At 37.5% G+C, this 14,737-nt stretch overlaps 8 protein-coding genes across 8 annotated transcripts; 5 read left to right on the top strand and 3 right to left on the bottom strand.

The window, feature by feature from the left end:
- Positions 1-66: 66 nt before the first annotated feature.
- Positions 67-2,580, bottom strand: C5L36_0A05430 (uncharacterized protein; the record flags this gene model as incomplete). The annotated part of the gene is made up of 1 exon (XM_029463564.1): positions 67-2,580. One exon carries the CDS (start codon positions 2,578-2,580, stop codon positions 67-69), a length of 2,514 nt encoding a protein of 837 aa, XP_029319424.1.
- A 208-nt stretch (positions 2,581-2,788) lies between these two features.
- Positions 2,789-3,856, top strand: C5L36_0A05420 (uncharacterized protein; the record flags this gene model as incomplete). The annotated part of the gene is made up of 1 exon (XM_029463563.1): positions 2,789-3,856. The coding sequence occupies one exon, from the start codon at positions 2,789-2,791 to the stop codon at positions 3,854-3,856; it is 1,068 nt and encodes a 355-aa protein (XP_029319423.1).
- A 30-nt stretch (positions 3,857-3,886) lies between these two features.
- C5L36_0A05410 (uncharacterized protein) lies at positions 3,887-4,690 on the bottom strand (the record flags this gene model as incomplete). The annotated part of the gene is made up of 1 exon (XM_029463562.1): positions 3,887-4,690. The coding sequence occupies one exon, from the start codon at positions 4,688-4,690 to the stop codon at positions 3,887-3,889; it is 804 nt and encodes a 267-aa protein (XP_029319422.1).
- Positions 4,691-5,415: 725 nt separating this feature from the next.
- C5L36_0A05400 (uncharacterized protein) lies at positions 5,416-6,723 on the top strand (the record flags this gene model as incomplete). Its single annotated transcript, XM_029463561.1, has 2 exons — positions 5,416-5,806; positions 6,032-6,723. 2 exons carry the CDS (start codon positions 5,416-5,418, stop codon positions 6,721-6,723), a joined length of 1,083 nt encoding a protein of 360 aa, XP_029319421.1.
- A 184-nt stretch (positions 6,724-6,907) lies between these two features.
- C5L36_0A05390 (uncharacterized protein) lies at positions 6,908-8,728 on the bottom strand (the record flags this gene model as incomplete). The annotated part of the gene is made up of 1 exon (XM_029463560.1): positions 6,908-8,728. The coding sequence occupies one exon, from the start codon at positions 8,726-8,728 to the stop codon at positions 6,908-6,910; it is 1,821 nt and encodes a 606-aa protein (XP_029319420.1).
- Positions 8,729-8,979: 251 nt separating this feature from the next.
- On the top strand, positions 8,980-9,405 carry C5L36_0A05380 (uncharacterized protein; the record flags this gene model as incomplete). The annotated part of the gene is made up of 1 exon (XM_029463559.1): positions 8,980-9,405. One exon carries the CDS (start codon positions 8,980-8,982, stop codon positions 9,403-9,405), a length of 426 nt encoding a protein of 141 aa, XP_029319419.1.
- A 437-nt stretch (positions 9,406-9,842) lies between these two features.
- On the top strand, positions 9,843-11,846 carry C5L36_0A05370 (uncharacterized protein; the record flags this gene model as incomplete). The annotated part of the gene is made up of 1 exon (XM_029463558.1): positions 9,843-11,846. One exon carries the CDS (start codon positions 9,843-9,845, stop codon positions 11,844-11,846), a length of 2,004 nt encoding a protein of 667 aa, XP_029319418.1.
- Positions 11,847-12,052: 206 nt separating this feature from the next.
- On the top strand, positions 12,053-14,710 carry C5L36_0A05360 (uncharacterized protein; the record flags this gene model as incomplete). Its single annotated transcript, XM_029463557.1, has 1 exon — positions 12,053-14,710. The coding sequence occupies one exon, from the start codon at positions 12,053-12,055 to the stop codon at positions 14,708-14,710; it is 2,658 nt and encodes an 885-aa protein (XP_029319417.1).
- Between the last annotated feature and the right edge of the window lie 27 nt (positions 14,711-14,737).

The following is a 14,737-nucleotide window of genomic DNA, read 5'->3' as shown; positions in this document are numbered from 1 at the left end:
AAGTATATGTACTTGTTTTCTATATACTGTATATCCGCTTTAAAAATGTTACACAAGCTTCTAAAATCATACTTTTTGTTTCTTCTGTTTCTTGTCTTTCAACAGGGCAAGTGCATCTTGCTGTAAATATCCCATCACACTATCACTTCCCTCATTATCAAGTAACAATTTTGCTATATTATTTAAACCTCCAGCAATGTACGATCTTCTACCAGATTTCCTGATTGGTACTTTCAATAGGTCTCTCAATTGTGCCTTGTAAACCTTTAGACTTTGCCTATCTAATTCTTTACCTTCTCTTCTTTTTCTATCTCTCTTCAAGAAATCATCTTCAAAATCATCAATGTCATCGACACCTAAATCTTCAGCGGCCTTTTCTATCCAGCTCTTTTCCTTGTTGGAACTTTGTGAAGAAACTTCTGCCTGAGCAATTTTAGCACTTAAATCCAATCTCTCCTTTAGCTGGTCCAATATATCAGTGTCAATTGGAACACATTTCAAATCTCTAACCTTCTCATTCTTGGTCACAGCCATTCTCAATTTCCTCAATGGCCCTGATGCTTCCTGTGGTGAGCACAGTATAATCGAAACACCTTCTTTTCCAGCACGTGCAGTTCTACCAGACCTATGGACATATGTATCTGCAGTTCTTGGTAGATGGTAGTGAACAACATGCTGAATGTTATCAATATCCAACCCACGAGCAGCAACGTCGGATGCTATTAGCACTGATGATTTTCCTTGCTTTTTTGCCATCTCAGAGTTTCTACTAAATCTTTCTAATGCTCTTAACCGCTGCTTTTGAATCATAGAGGAATGGATTGAAACTGTAGGGACACCTAAATTGTTCAACATTGGTGCCAGCCTTTTGACAGAGTCGATCGAGTTGGTGAAAACTAATGTAGTTCCGGGGAAAATCGAGATAAAGTAATATAACATTAAATCTCTTTCCATAGGAGCACATGGAATCATGGCTTCAGTAATTCTGTTAGCAACAACTTCGGTAGGATTGACATCTACAAACTCAGGCTTACCTCTAAATCTTAGTTTCTGTCCGAGAATACGCAGAACCTCTTTCATTTCAGCATCATCCGAGTCTTCGTCATGCTTACGTTTTTTTGATTGCGGTTTCTTAGTATGGCTCGATAGTTTACCAAATAATTCAGTTGAAAAAGTCGCAGAAAAAACCAATGACTGCCATCTCTTTTGGAATGCTTGGATACCTTTTGGTCTGTAATTATGCAAGATTTCCAAGATTTTCTTTAGTTCTTCAAAATGACCATCTTGTAACATCCTATCAGCTTCATCTAAAACTAAAATATCAATAGACGCAATTTGCTTAGCCAAAGAAGTGGATTTTTCCAATAGTTCCAAGCAACGACCAGGAGTTGCTACCAATACTCTCGGACCATATGATAATAAACGTTCTTGCTTTTGGATCGATAACCCACCCGTTAACGAAATAATAGTTTTGTCGCTGAAAGGAGAGTATTTGAATAAATCACTCAGATGTTTCATGACTTGATTAGCTAACTCTCTTGTTGGAGTGAAAATTAATGCTGTTGGATGTTTTCTTAGTTCTTCTGGTAAAAGTCTGTTTTTATATTCATCAGCTATAGCTTTTTCCAATATTGGAATCCCATATGCCAGTGTCTTACCTGAACCAGTTATGGCCTTACCAATGACGTCTTTGCCCTCTAGCGAAACAGGGATACTTCTTTTCTGAATCTCAGTTGGGGTCTTGAAACCCAATTTTTCTAATCCATTTAATGTAGACGCAGATAGACTGATATCAGACCAATCTGGTAAATCAGCATCCTCAATGAGTTCAAGGTTTGCTGCCTTTGAAAATGTATTTGCTTTTAATGTATCATCATTTACCGCTTTTTCTTTTCCAATTGGCTCTTCTGATAAATCATTTGATGGTAAACCAGGTAACAAGGGAACGTTTTCTTCGTCATTTTCGTCTTTTGAAGCAATAAGATGAGTCACTTGAATATGTTTCTTTTTCGTCATCTCTACCTTATTCCCAACCTCTCCAGGGTTTGCCTTTTGTTCGCCAGCTACTTGTTTTTCCCGTACATCTGTCGCTGCCAACAGGGTATCCCCCTTTTCAACCTCTAAGTCTTCACTCTCTTCTTGTGGACCAACCTCCTCTTCCTCAAGGACAGTTTCTGCTTTTTCTACACCCTCTTCAGGTATATCTTCAGGATCAATTTCAAATTCTCCCTCTGGAAGTGCATTTTCTTTTTCCTTTGCTTCTTCCGTAGTTATTGTCTGTGAATCACTTTTGGTAATAAATTTAACCTGTCCATCAACTATCTTCACATCAACTCCATCAATTTCTTCTAGTCCGTAAAATCCCTCATAATCGTCCAGAGTGTCTGGAATCTCAACTGGCTTCCAATTCAAGTTTCCAGCATCAACTTCACGACCTTTCTCTGATTTTGCTGATTTTGTTGATTTTGGTACCTTAGAAAGTTTATTTTTCACTGCTTTCCCCAGCAGTTTTCCAGCCACTTTTTGTTTAAGTTGTTTCTTTCTCTGCAAAATTTGCTCTTTGATTGCTTCACTGACCATTCTGGAGTTAATTAAAGCAGTATTTGAGCAAAAAATGATCGAAGACACAAATAAGGAAGGTTTTTTTAAAAAAAAAGTTTTGTGTGAATGAAAAAAAAAAGTTTTCAAAATTTTCTCGTTATAGAACTGACAAGTAAATGAAGTTAAAGAATATTTTAAATTTACCAAAACAACTGGATTGGGTTGGATTAGCTTATTTTAAGAATACATGGTGAAGAGATCAAGAAAACAAAGTAAGTTGTTATCTGGCTGTGCTAAAAGACCTGGAATATCAGTAGTGCAGAAAAGCGAAAAACGAATACCTAAAACTTTAAAGCCACTCCGTGCAAGACAGCTGATTCGTCGATTTCATGTCTTAATAAAATATAGGAACTCAATTTTAAATAAACTTCAGATATTGGTCAAAGCAGATGATACAAACTTTGAAGAAACGTACAAGTGTTACATCATATCAAATAAAGATCTTAAAAAGGTATACAAAGAAGAGTGGGAGAAAAGATGGAAAGAGTTAAAAATCAATAAAACTCCAGAATCCGTCATTGATCCACGGACAAACGATCACATTAAAGGTAACGAAACAAAGGAAGATTTAGTGAAAGTGTTGGGACGTATAGATTCAGAAATTGAGAAAAGAGGTGGGTTAGAAACATATCAAATTGCTAGTACACTTGGGCAAGATGGAAAACGCGGAGGCGATTCTAGTAAAATGCTAGTCAAATGGCTAAAAGAGCTTCAATGGAAACCTTCTAAGGGGACTGCCCTAGAAATTGGATGCTTGTCATCAACGAATGAAATTTCCAAATCCAAGATATTCGATAGAATTACTCGAATTGATTTGCATAGCCAGGAACCTGGGTTAATAGAGGAACAGGATTTCCTAGAGAGGCCCCGTCCTGAGAATGAAAGCGAAAAATTCGATTGCATTAGCTGTTCCCTAGTGGTGAATTTCGTTCCTAATCCAGAACAACGTGGAGAAATGCTATGCCGCATATGTGAATTTCTGAATGAACCGGATAAATTAAATAACCGCAGTCTATTGTTTTTCGTGATTCCACTACCGTGTGTTGAAAATTCAAGGTACTTTGATGTAAGCTTGATGAATTTGGTTTTCGAGAAGCTTGGTTTTGAACAGGTGAAATACCACAAAACTCATAAGTTAGCATACTGGCTGTTATCATGGAAAGGATCCAGTCATGTGGATTTGAAATTCACTTTGAAAAAGAAGGAAATTTTGAGTGGAGGTAATAGAAACAACTTTTGCATTGTAATTAAATAATGTGTGTACAAAATCTTGCTGTGTAAATAGCTAATCAATCACCATAAAAGACATGTCTGTAAAGGCTGAAGACCATGGATTATCAGTGTTGTTTCCTTCTCTAATAATACTAGATTTCACCTTCTTGAAGTATGCAGTTTCAAAGCCATAGTCGATAACAGGAGGTTGATAAACCAAGGAGTTTTTCTTCTTTCTGTTTTTTTTCTTGACTATTTGAAATCCATCATCTGGTGGTTTCACAGCTGTACAGTTTTCTTTCTCAACCGATTCTTCTTTTGCTTTATTTGTTATAAGCTTCGTCAAACGAGCACAATTTGGATATTGGCTAAAGTATTTAGTTTCAGGAAATTTGATGGCGTAAGCTGTGAGATCATTGGCTAGAATAAACTTTGGTTTTTCTTCAGTCAACACGGACTCAAAAATCGAAACTGGGAAGTGTGGCATATAGTACAGCACACTTGATGGATCACACTTAAACTCTTCCTCAACGGTGTATTTGAGGTGGTTTTCGAAAAACTCTTTGTCTTCATGAGAAAAGACTGGGTCCCATAGACTTACTTTGATTTCCACCATCTCAGACTCTTCCTTGTTTCTTTCATTCAGATTCTGATTTAAGTAATCTACTACAAGCTTAAGCAGACAGAGTTGATACATCGCTAAGTATGAGACAGAAACGGAACCTAAACCGAGACATCTCACAAAAAGAACATCAATACCAGAGATGTTGCTTAGTATTTCTTGCACAACATCTCCTCTTTGAAGCACTCGCAGCTTTTCCTTAAAAGAGTCCTGCAATCTAGCTTCGTTCTTCATCTGACGTATCGCAACTATCATGAAGCGAGACTGGCATTAAGTTCACCATTAGAGTGCAACAAGTGTACAAAAGAGGAAATTAATAGATTTACTATTAAACGAGATGAAAAAAACACCAAAATTCATGCCGCCCTTCCAATTAGGAAATTTTATCCTTGGCTCGACCAATTAACCAATTAACGCTGTTTATTTAAAAGAAGTCTTTTTGACTGAAATGTGCCATGGCTAAACCAGGACATGATTGTCCAGGAATTCAAACTAATTCTAGGATAGACTATCTATACCATTTCACAAGCAAAAGTACGACCTTGTTTAATTCATAATTTCCCCAGCCACTAGGAACGAGAGAAAACGTCAGCCCGACCAATTCCTGGACCATTTTACTCGATTCGGTGTAACAGCTGTCGAGAAAATAAAAATATTTTTCATTTAGGCTAGTCACTGTGAGCGAGTGAAATCCACCTAGTGGACGTTGGTTTTTTCCAGTGACAACCACAATTTCTTTCTTCTTCCATTATAAGTTTACATTCAACTGAATCATACTATACACTAGCATTTGTTGGTCTCCTGTACATACCTGTCACTATCAAACAGTTGCATATACTTAGGTGAACTGAGTTTTCTGCTTGTTTCTCTTGGCTTATCCTTTCACATTCCTTTTGCTACAAATCCGTTGAAGCCAACTTTTCTTGTTTTGGCTAATTCTTTACCCTGTACATAACCACAGTCACCGAAACATCCACATAATGTCCCATATTGTTCGTATACCCAATGTCTTTGATCACAACTCTGACCTCCCAATACCTGCTATAGATTTTAAAGATTCCACTGTTAAGATTGGATCTAGAAAATCGGCGTTGGCTGTGAAGCAATCCGAGATTGTTGCCAAACATATTGCCAAAAACTACCCACGGTTAAATTCCACTATAACCAAAGTCTCCACATTAGGCGACCAAGTTCAAAATAGACCTCTTTATTCGTTTGGAGGTAAAGCATTATGGACAAAGGAGCTTGAGATTCTATTGCTTGAAAACGTTGGAGAGTTTGAACAAATTGATCTCATTGCACATTCACTAAAAGACATGCCTACGATCTTACCAGATGACTTTGAGTTAGGCTGCATTATAGAAAGAGAAGGTATGTGATTTAACTTTTTATTCCTCTCATGTTATTTTTTCTCAATTACTGAATGAACTAGTTTTCATATTTTCTTGATGATGATTTAAACATTTTTTAGACGTTAGACTACTGAATAATCTAGATGAAAACGTGTTATTCACTGATGCAGAAATATGAAACTGTTCCTTCAGATTGATATTACCTGAACAAATACTAACATTTCACTTTGTCTACATTCTACAGATCCAAGAGATGCACTTGTCATGAAAAAAGGCTCTCCGTATAAATCACTGGCCGATTTACCAGCTGGAAGTATAGTTGGAACATCGTCGGTTCGTAGGTCTGCACAAATTAATAGAAATTTTCCGAATTTGGTATTCAAGTCTGTGCGAGGAAATATCCAGACTAGAGTTCAAAAGTTAGACGCAGAAGATTCCGAATATGCCTGTATTATATTAGCTGCTGCGGGGTTAATTCGTTGCGACATGAAGGACAGAATTACCAAATATTTGAATGAAGACGAAATGTATCATGCAGTAGGACAAGGTGCTATTGGTGTGGAGATAAGGAAAGACAATGAAAAGATGAGACTTCTTTGTAGTGTTATTGGAGACCGTAAAACCACCTGGAAATGTTTAGCAGAACGTAGTTTACTCAGAACCTTAGAAGGCGGTTGTTCTGTCCCTGTTGGTGTATGGACCACAGTTTCAAGCTATAATGTCCTGAAATTGAAAGCTATCGTTCTAAGTGTGGATGGTAGTGAAAGTGTGGAAGATTTTGTTGAGAAGCAGCTAACATGCGAAAAAGATGCTTTTGATGCGGGTATCGAGTTAGCTGATAAACTCATTGCTAAGGGTGCCAAAAAAATCTTGGACGAAATCAACTTCAGTAAGATTAAAGAAGTCAAAGAAATGGGATTGTCGAATCCCCAATAAGGTTAGAACTTCCAAATGAATGATTCATTGACAATCCCCTCTGTACTATATCACTTTTATGTGCTTTATGATTCCTCATGTCTATATAAAATATTTGCTTTCTCGTTACTTATTGAAACCATCGATTCGACTCTTTTTATCAGTTCATAAGATATTCTTTTGCTTTACTAAGACTATGGTTCTATTAAGTGCTTTCGTATTCAATCACAGTGTAAAAACTGGAAATGCTGGTGAGAAACCTGCCCTTCTTTAGTTTCAGTTTTACTTTATTATCAACGTCCAAAATATGGAGGTTTATATCTGTTGGCTTGAATGCTCGTTTTCCCTTCAATAGTTCCTCAACTTGTTTTGTTCTGACGTCAAACACTGATACGGTTTCATTGAAAAATAACAATACGCGGTCTTCATCAATTTTGGTAAAAGACGTGATCCTGGGAGTAACAGTCTCAACACCTGTTGAACGCTCACAACATACAAAATCATAAGCGGATTTATATATGAGACAATTGTGTTGGTAAATAAAGTCTGTGGTATCAGTGGGCCTATGCTTAACATCAAAAGATTCCTTTCTTTTGTTATCAATGTATGAATAATATTTCGTATTGTCAAAGAATCCCTGTGTTCCAACATCAAGATAAAATCCAAAATGTGCTTTCTTATCCATGCGCTTGTCCAACTGCAACCCTGGTGTGAGAATATACAAACTGGAAATACCTGTTTCATTATTGGAATAAGTGCTTACAATAAATCTATCTAGCTTGTAGTCATATTTGATATCTAAGGGATCATCGATGGGGAACTCCGCAATCACTTGAAGAGGGTATGAAACAAGATAAACACCAGCAAAGGAAAGGATGATTGTATTTTCTTTAAAGTTAAAGTGATTACAGACCGCACTTTTTATACTAATGACATTTGAAAGATACTTGTAGGTATAATCATCCTCATGTTTGATAAGAATGCTATCACCACCATCTGAGTAAGCAACAATCAGATTATCCTCTGGGGAATAAAATGCATAAACAGCAGCGACAGAGGCATTCATTCTTTGAAAAGTATGAATGGTATCTCTGGCGTACCCTACTTGAAGGGTACGTTTATTTATTGTCACCAGGCCAGTCTTGGGAGAATGTAGTATCAACAGGTTGGAGGTGTTTTGAATTGAGTTAGTCCAAACCGTAATTGGCTCGATGAGAGGATGATATTCTTTACTGTTAATATCCAGAGTAAAGATAGATTTGTCATCAAAAACCACAATAATTTGGTCGTTCCATTTGGTAGAGGATGTTATGGGGCCGTGGAAATCGACTGTGAAATAATTCGAAGGGTCAGTGAATGAAAAATAGCTTATCTTGTTCTCACTGGAAAAAATGATGTAATCTGTATTGAATTCTTGAACACAAAAGTAATCATCTGATTTACAGTATTTAATCACTTGCTTAACGCTCCATGGAATGTCTATAAGTTTACAACCAGAGGCAGTTTTTTGTATTTCCCGCTTGTACAATGCCGGTCCACATGATTCAAATATGAAAAATATGTTATTATCATTTGCTGTGTATAACATCCGGTATGCATCCCCAGATAAAAGTGGTAAAACAATGTAATTGTAACTCTCAAGGACAACCATGAGATAATTGAATATCAGTTTGAAGGCAGTAACAACTTCACCTTTGTTAAAGGAAGCATCCTGAAAGGACCCTTTCGATAACACCTCCAATTGGTAATCAAGTACGTCCAACATGATATTTTCTTTCTTTAGAGCATAATCACACCCCCTATAAGCAACAAAAAGTTTACCATCATAGTACTTCACTGAATCAATGGTTATTGATGAATCATAAACTTTTTCAAATGCTAATGTCAAATGCCCTGCAATTTCAATATAATACACTAATGCTCTGTGCAGTACAACTAAAATACCGTCAAAAGCATCAATCACTTGTTTATCACCAAGAAGTTTCTGCGAGTCTAGTCTATGTTCCACCAACGCTTCTTCTACCATGTGTGTTCTCCAGCGTAATGCTTTCGCTCTTAAAGGTGGAACTAAAGGGTCCCTTCAAACACTGATGAGAGGCTATACCTCGAACCAAAATAGATTTTATCGACTCCATTGTAAACACAGCCTGCTTTTTTTTTTCATGGCTCATAGTACGATGGTGAGTTTTGGACAGTAGGGGAAGATTCCAAACTGAAGCTGATATCCTTAACTTTGCACCGAACGTGGATCACCACTCAAACACTAGAAATACAGGGATGGACGATTCAGAACTACAGGCAATACGGGCTGCACGTTTGCAGGAAATGCAAAGAAACGCTGCTGGGGGCGGACCTTCTCCAGGATCAACTGCAGGGCAAGCTACTGGTGCCTCAAGCAATCAAAATGATGCCATTATGAGCCAACTATTAACACCAGAGGCAAAGCAAAGACTCAACCGTGTGCGGATGGTGAAACCAGATCGTGTGCAAGGTGTCGAAAACTATCTACTGAGGTTGTATCAAAGCGGGGGGCTTAGGAACAAGGTCCAAGAGAAAGACATTGTTGATATCTTAGACAAAATAGCAAACGAGGAGAGGAAAAATGCAACTACAACTATCAGATTTGAAAGGAGGGATTATGAAGGCGGTGACAGGGATCAAAACGACAAGGACGACTCTGAAGACGATTTCTTTGATGAATGAGGAGGATGCTGATTAGTAGGTCCATCCAAGAGAATTGAAACGCATGCACCATTCATTCGACCTGTGTATCCGTTAGTATAGACCGGATGTGTAGATTAATTTGTGCCTTGAATAGAGGAGCATTTATAAATCCATAACATAGCTGTTTGTTAAAAAGAAAGCAAAAGAACATTTCTTTGGCGAATCTGACAACTTAAAAAAACCTCCTACATAAAATCCGCTCCACCTTCCCTATGTGGAAAGTTAGCCGTCGCCTCGACTTTCCTAATCCGTAAGGCCAAGCGTCTCCACTTTCAAAAGTCAAATCTTATCATTCTCTATTGGATACCCGAGACGGCTATTTAAAGAGCACATTTTCTTGGTCATGGAACTTCATGTTAACATAATTTGCTTTTTATTTTCATTTTTCAAAAATTCAGTAAACTCCTAGAAGACAAATGGCGCCACATCCATTCGATCAAATTTCCGACGAGGAAGTCAGAATTACCGTTAAGCTTATCAAAGATGCTTATCCAAATGATAAGCCTGTTTTTGCCCAAATTGACAGGTTAGATCCTGCAAAGAACCTGATGGTTCCTTATCTGGAAGCAGAAAGACAAGGTATTGCACCTCCGCTTATTCCAAGAAGAGCTTATGCTTACTTCTATATTGACCAAGAGTTTCATAAGGCTCTTATCAACCTTACCTTTAAACATATCATCTGCGATGAAAGACTACCTGAAGGTGTCATTGGCCCACTTATTCCTGATCAAGTTGAGGAGATTGAACAATTATCTGTAAACCACCCAGTGTGTAAAGCAGAAATTGAAAAATTGTGTCTACCTGATAATATTCATGTTGTATGTGATCCTTGGATTTATGGTACTGATGATCCAAATGAAAAGAGACTCTTGATCCAATGCTACATGTATCTAGCGAATAAAAACCATACTGAATCTAATCATTATTCTTTACCTCTTAAATTTTCTCCTGTGTTTGATGGCTTAACAAAGGAATTTGTTAGAATGGACTACTTACCATCGGGTGCTGATGAATTTGTCATTAACGACACTACTGTTTGGGATGAATTCCCATTGGTTGAATACCACCCAGACTTGAACGGTGTCACCAAACTAAGAGAAGTCAAACCTTTGATCATCTCCCAACCTGAAGGTGTTTCCTTCACTGTTGACAACCATAAGATTACCTGGCAGGACTGGGAGTTTTATGTTGTTCCAAACGCAAGAGAGGGTGCTGTTATTTATGATATCCACTTCAAAGGTAGATCCATTATTTACAGGCTATCCTTGTCTGAGATGACTGTTCCGTATGGTGATCCAAGAGCTCCGTTCCATAGAAAGCAAGCTTTTGATTTAGGTGATTGTGGGTTCGGTGTTAATGGTAATGTCTTGAATCTAGGTTGCGAGTGCTTAGGTGTTATTAAGTACATGGACAACAGGGCTGTTACAGCTGATGGTGACGTCAAGATCATTCCAAATACTGTATGTTTGCACGAACAAGATGCTGGTATTTTGTATAAGCACGTTAACTACAGAACTGGCAATTCTGTTGTGGCTAGAAGACGGGAATTTGTTGTTCAAATTATCGCTACTGTTGCTAATTATGAATATGCAGTCCAGTATATCTTTGACCAAGTTGGGGAAATCAAAATTTCTGTTAGAGCTACCGGTATCTTATCAACAATGCCAATTGATAGAGATGTGGATGTTAACTACGGTACATTAGTTGGACCAAGAGTCATGGCAGCCTATCACCAGCACCTCTTATCTTTCAGAATTGATCCAGCTCTTGATGGCCACAATAATACTGTTGTTTATGATGATGTCCTCAAAATGCCGGAAAATACTAAACTGAATCCATACAATGTTGGTTTCTACACTGAAAGAAAATATGTTGAAAAGGCGGGCCATATTGATCAATCACCATTCACAAACAGAGCATACAAGATTATCAATGAAAACGTCATCAATCCAACCTCTAAGAAACCTGTTGGTTACAAAATCGTCATGCCTGCAAGACAAATGATTATGGCTTCTCCAGATTCCTACAACACCAAAAGGGCTAAGTTTGCAACAGAACAAATTTGGGTCACAAAATATAAAGAAGATAGAATCTATGCTGCTGGTGAGTTTACCAACCAATCTCAGAATGATACTGGTTTAGCGGTTTGGGCTAATGGAGAAGATGACGTCAGAAATACTGATAACATTGTATGGTGTACTCTTGGTTTCACACATATTCCAAAGCCAGAAGATTTCCCTGTCATGCCTGTGGAAATGCATGAAATTGGTATTACTCCATTTGGTTTCTTTGAAAAGAATCCAGCATTAGATTTACCACAAGCTAATAACGCTTTCAATAAATCACAACTATATGAGGAAAATCGTAAAAATGCAAAAAGCGTTTCATCTGCAAACTGCTGCAAAAAAGCCTCACTATAAGAATAGATCTTAGATTCTGTTTTATTTCTCCCTTCTATGTCTATAGATTTTGTACTTTGAGTTTGATCAAATATTCCAACGTTATTCCATACCTCATCATTGGTAGCCTTCCCTAATGTAATTTGTCATAATAGGAAAAAGTGCAGCCATGTTTTTTTTTTCCGCATCATGTTATTCGAGAATTTCGGCACACGCACCTGGCACACATGATTAATTGTGTAGATCAACAACATCGATTTGTTTATTCTTTAAGTGTAACCTTAATTCAACGAGCAATGATCGTACTTCTGGACAATACCCTTCATGCTTATGATGATCCTGTGCGACTATTCTTTGATTATGTGCGGTATATATCCCGCCAGGTAACTATATTTCGTGTTATATCTACACAAACATCTTCAATTTCTGAGTATCTTACAAATGCCAAAACTACGGGAGACTATCTCAAGGGGGAAGTTGGACCCACAAATTTTAGGGAGATTTGGAGTGGACAACGATACGGGCCTGCTTTCAATGCAAGCATTGAAAAATATAAAGACATTCATTCAAAAAAGGACGATTATGTAAGTATTATACCATTAGTCAATCAACATGACGAATTCTTGAAAAGATGGTATATTTTAAATGAGGCAAGATCTCACTTTAAGTTACCACATGAAATAGCTATTGATCCTGTAAAAAGATTGGTAAAGTCTTTAAAATCGGCTATTCGACATTTTAGTCGGAACATTGATGTCCCGTACCCAGATCCAAATTGGGTTCTCAATTACTTTATTGTTACACCTAACCAGGAGAAAAAGATAAAAGAAATGCTGAAAATAATGAAGGGAATGGGTGTCCCATTGCCAATAGTAAGCATTGTTGATATCATCAAAGAGTACCAAGATGTTTTACTCGAAATGAAATGCTCTAAATTTTTGAAGGATTCTGTTCCGGTGAGTGACTTTGCAAGGTATTGTATTGTGTTGCGGCATCATATATTTGGAGCAGATCCAAGGGCGAGGAAGGATTTGGTTTTGTTTTGGAAACTTATCTGGGAAGAGTGGAATTGTACAAGCGATGAGGAGAGAAGTAGGAAAATGATTGGGGATGTTGGGTTGCATCGAGGTTGGGCAGATGATGATGAAATGGGATTGTTTATTGAATCAAGTGAGGGCAGTGAGGAAGAAATTAGCTGGAATATTGATGATTCTCTTGAGTGTGTACTTGAAGATACCATTGGTGAATCCAGCACTTACACCTCTGATGTCTCACCACGTCCTATTGCCAAAGAGCTCGTAACCCATCCAAACGAAGGTTTCACAGATAGTAGATTTGACGTTGATATTACTGATACAAACCGAACATTGAGCCTCGAAGATACACAGTCTCTAGCCGGTGCTGATGCCACCGATATCACACATGATTTACATAAAGAAGATCAAACCATAGATTTGGAGCTAAAAGCAGCTTGTGCTAAAAGTTCAGAACCTCAGATAGTTTTGGAAAATCAAGATTACAATGAAGACAAGTCACATATGTCAACCAGTTCTGTCAGCGAAAATCTAGACATAAATAAAAATGAGTTGGAAATGACACTGGTTTCAGATCACTTAAATGAAACTCCCAACGAAATTAAGGGGGCAGATAAAGAAACAAAAGATGAGATTCATGTCGAAAATCTGGGTACTTGTGAACTTTCATTGGTCTCGGATACCTATACATCTCGACTATCGAAAATTTCTCCTACATCTCCAGGATATGATGCAGATACGAATGAGGAACTATGCGATATTGATAACGTTAATATAGATCAAATACTAGAAGATGGTATTGAGCAATATTTTCCTCAGTCTAAAATTGTACCAGCAAAAAGCTTTAGATCCGATTCAATTTTCTCGGCCATTTCTACAGCAACAGATATTGATCCAGATCTTTTCAAAGAACCTGGTGCCTTAACGGCAATGCTTGATGTTTCTTCATCATCCGCGGGCTCCAGTGCATTGAACTCCGAGCTTGATAATGATGATATAATTATACCCCTAAGGTCCCTTGAAGGAAAAGACGAAACTATTCCTGAAAAGATAGACATGTTTGAAAAATTAAGTGGACACACGCGTAAGCATAGGCAATTAAACCATGGCATATCTTACGAAGACACAGTGGCAAGTGAAGCTGAAACTGAAAATGTCAAGAGGATTCTTAAGCCAGCTATCAAAAGAGCCGATACCAGTACTGTTTTAGAACTCAAGGAATTTATTGAAAATAAGCCGGAGCTTATATCACTAAAAACAGTAACAGATTTTGAAGACCCCAGAAAAGCAATTGCCAAAAAACATTCTGTGAAGAAAGGTAGATCTATATCCGAAATATTTTCAGCATTGTTGGATGACAACATGAGAGACCTCTCTGTTTCGGCGGAGTATAAAAACAAGATCGTCAGACCACAAGATTTGTACAATAGAATAAAAATTGATTCTGATAAACCGTGGGAACTATTATCGAGACGAACAAAAGAGAAATATTATGGAGCATTTTTGAGAAGATATGATGATGTCATCAACACCCCTGAGAGTGGGAAACTTGTACTGTCGGATCTTTTAGAGATAGTTAAAGTTTGCGTTGACTTCAATGATTACAAACATAAAGTAATTCAATATGCTATAAATATAGTTGACCAGGATGATCTTTCGTCCAGGCAAAGTAGTACTGACAATGATAATTCAGACATTGAAAGCTTAATGAGCCTGAAGAGTAGGAATAGTCATCGGAGTATTCAGAGTCTAGCAAACAACCAATTCATATCATCGATGAATATGCAAAGAGGATCGTCAAATAATAGCTTCAACAGTATGCAGGGTTTATTCAAAACAGAAAATTCGTAGCATTATGTAGATAGAAATGTATGTAAC

This window comes from Pichia kudriavzevii, chromosome 1 (assembly GCF_003054445.1).
Source record: "Pichia kudriavzevii chromosome 1, complete sequence".
In the NCBI taxonomy this organism is placed as follows: Eukaryota; Fungi; Ascomycota; class Pichiomycetes; order Pichiales; family Pichiaceae; genus Pichia; species Pichia kudriavzevii.
This window is presented reverse-complemented; position numbering and strand designations above follow the sequence as displayed.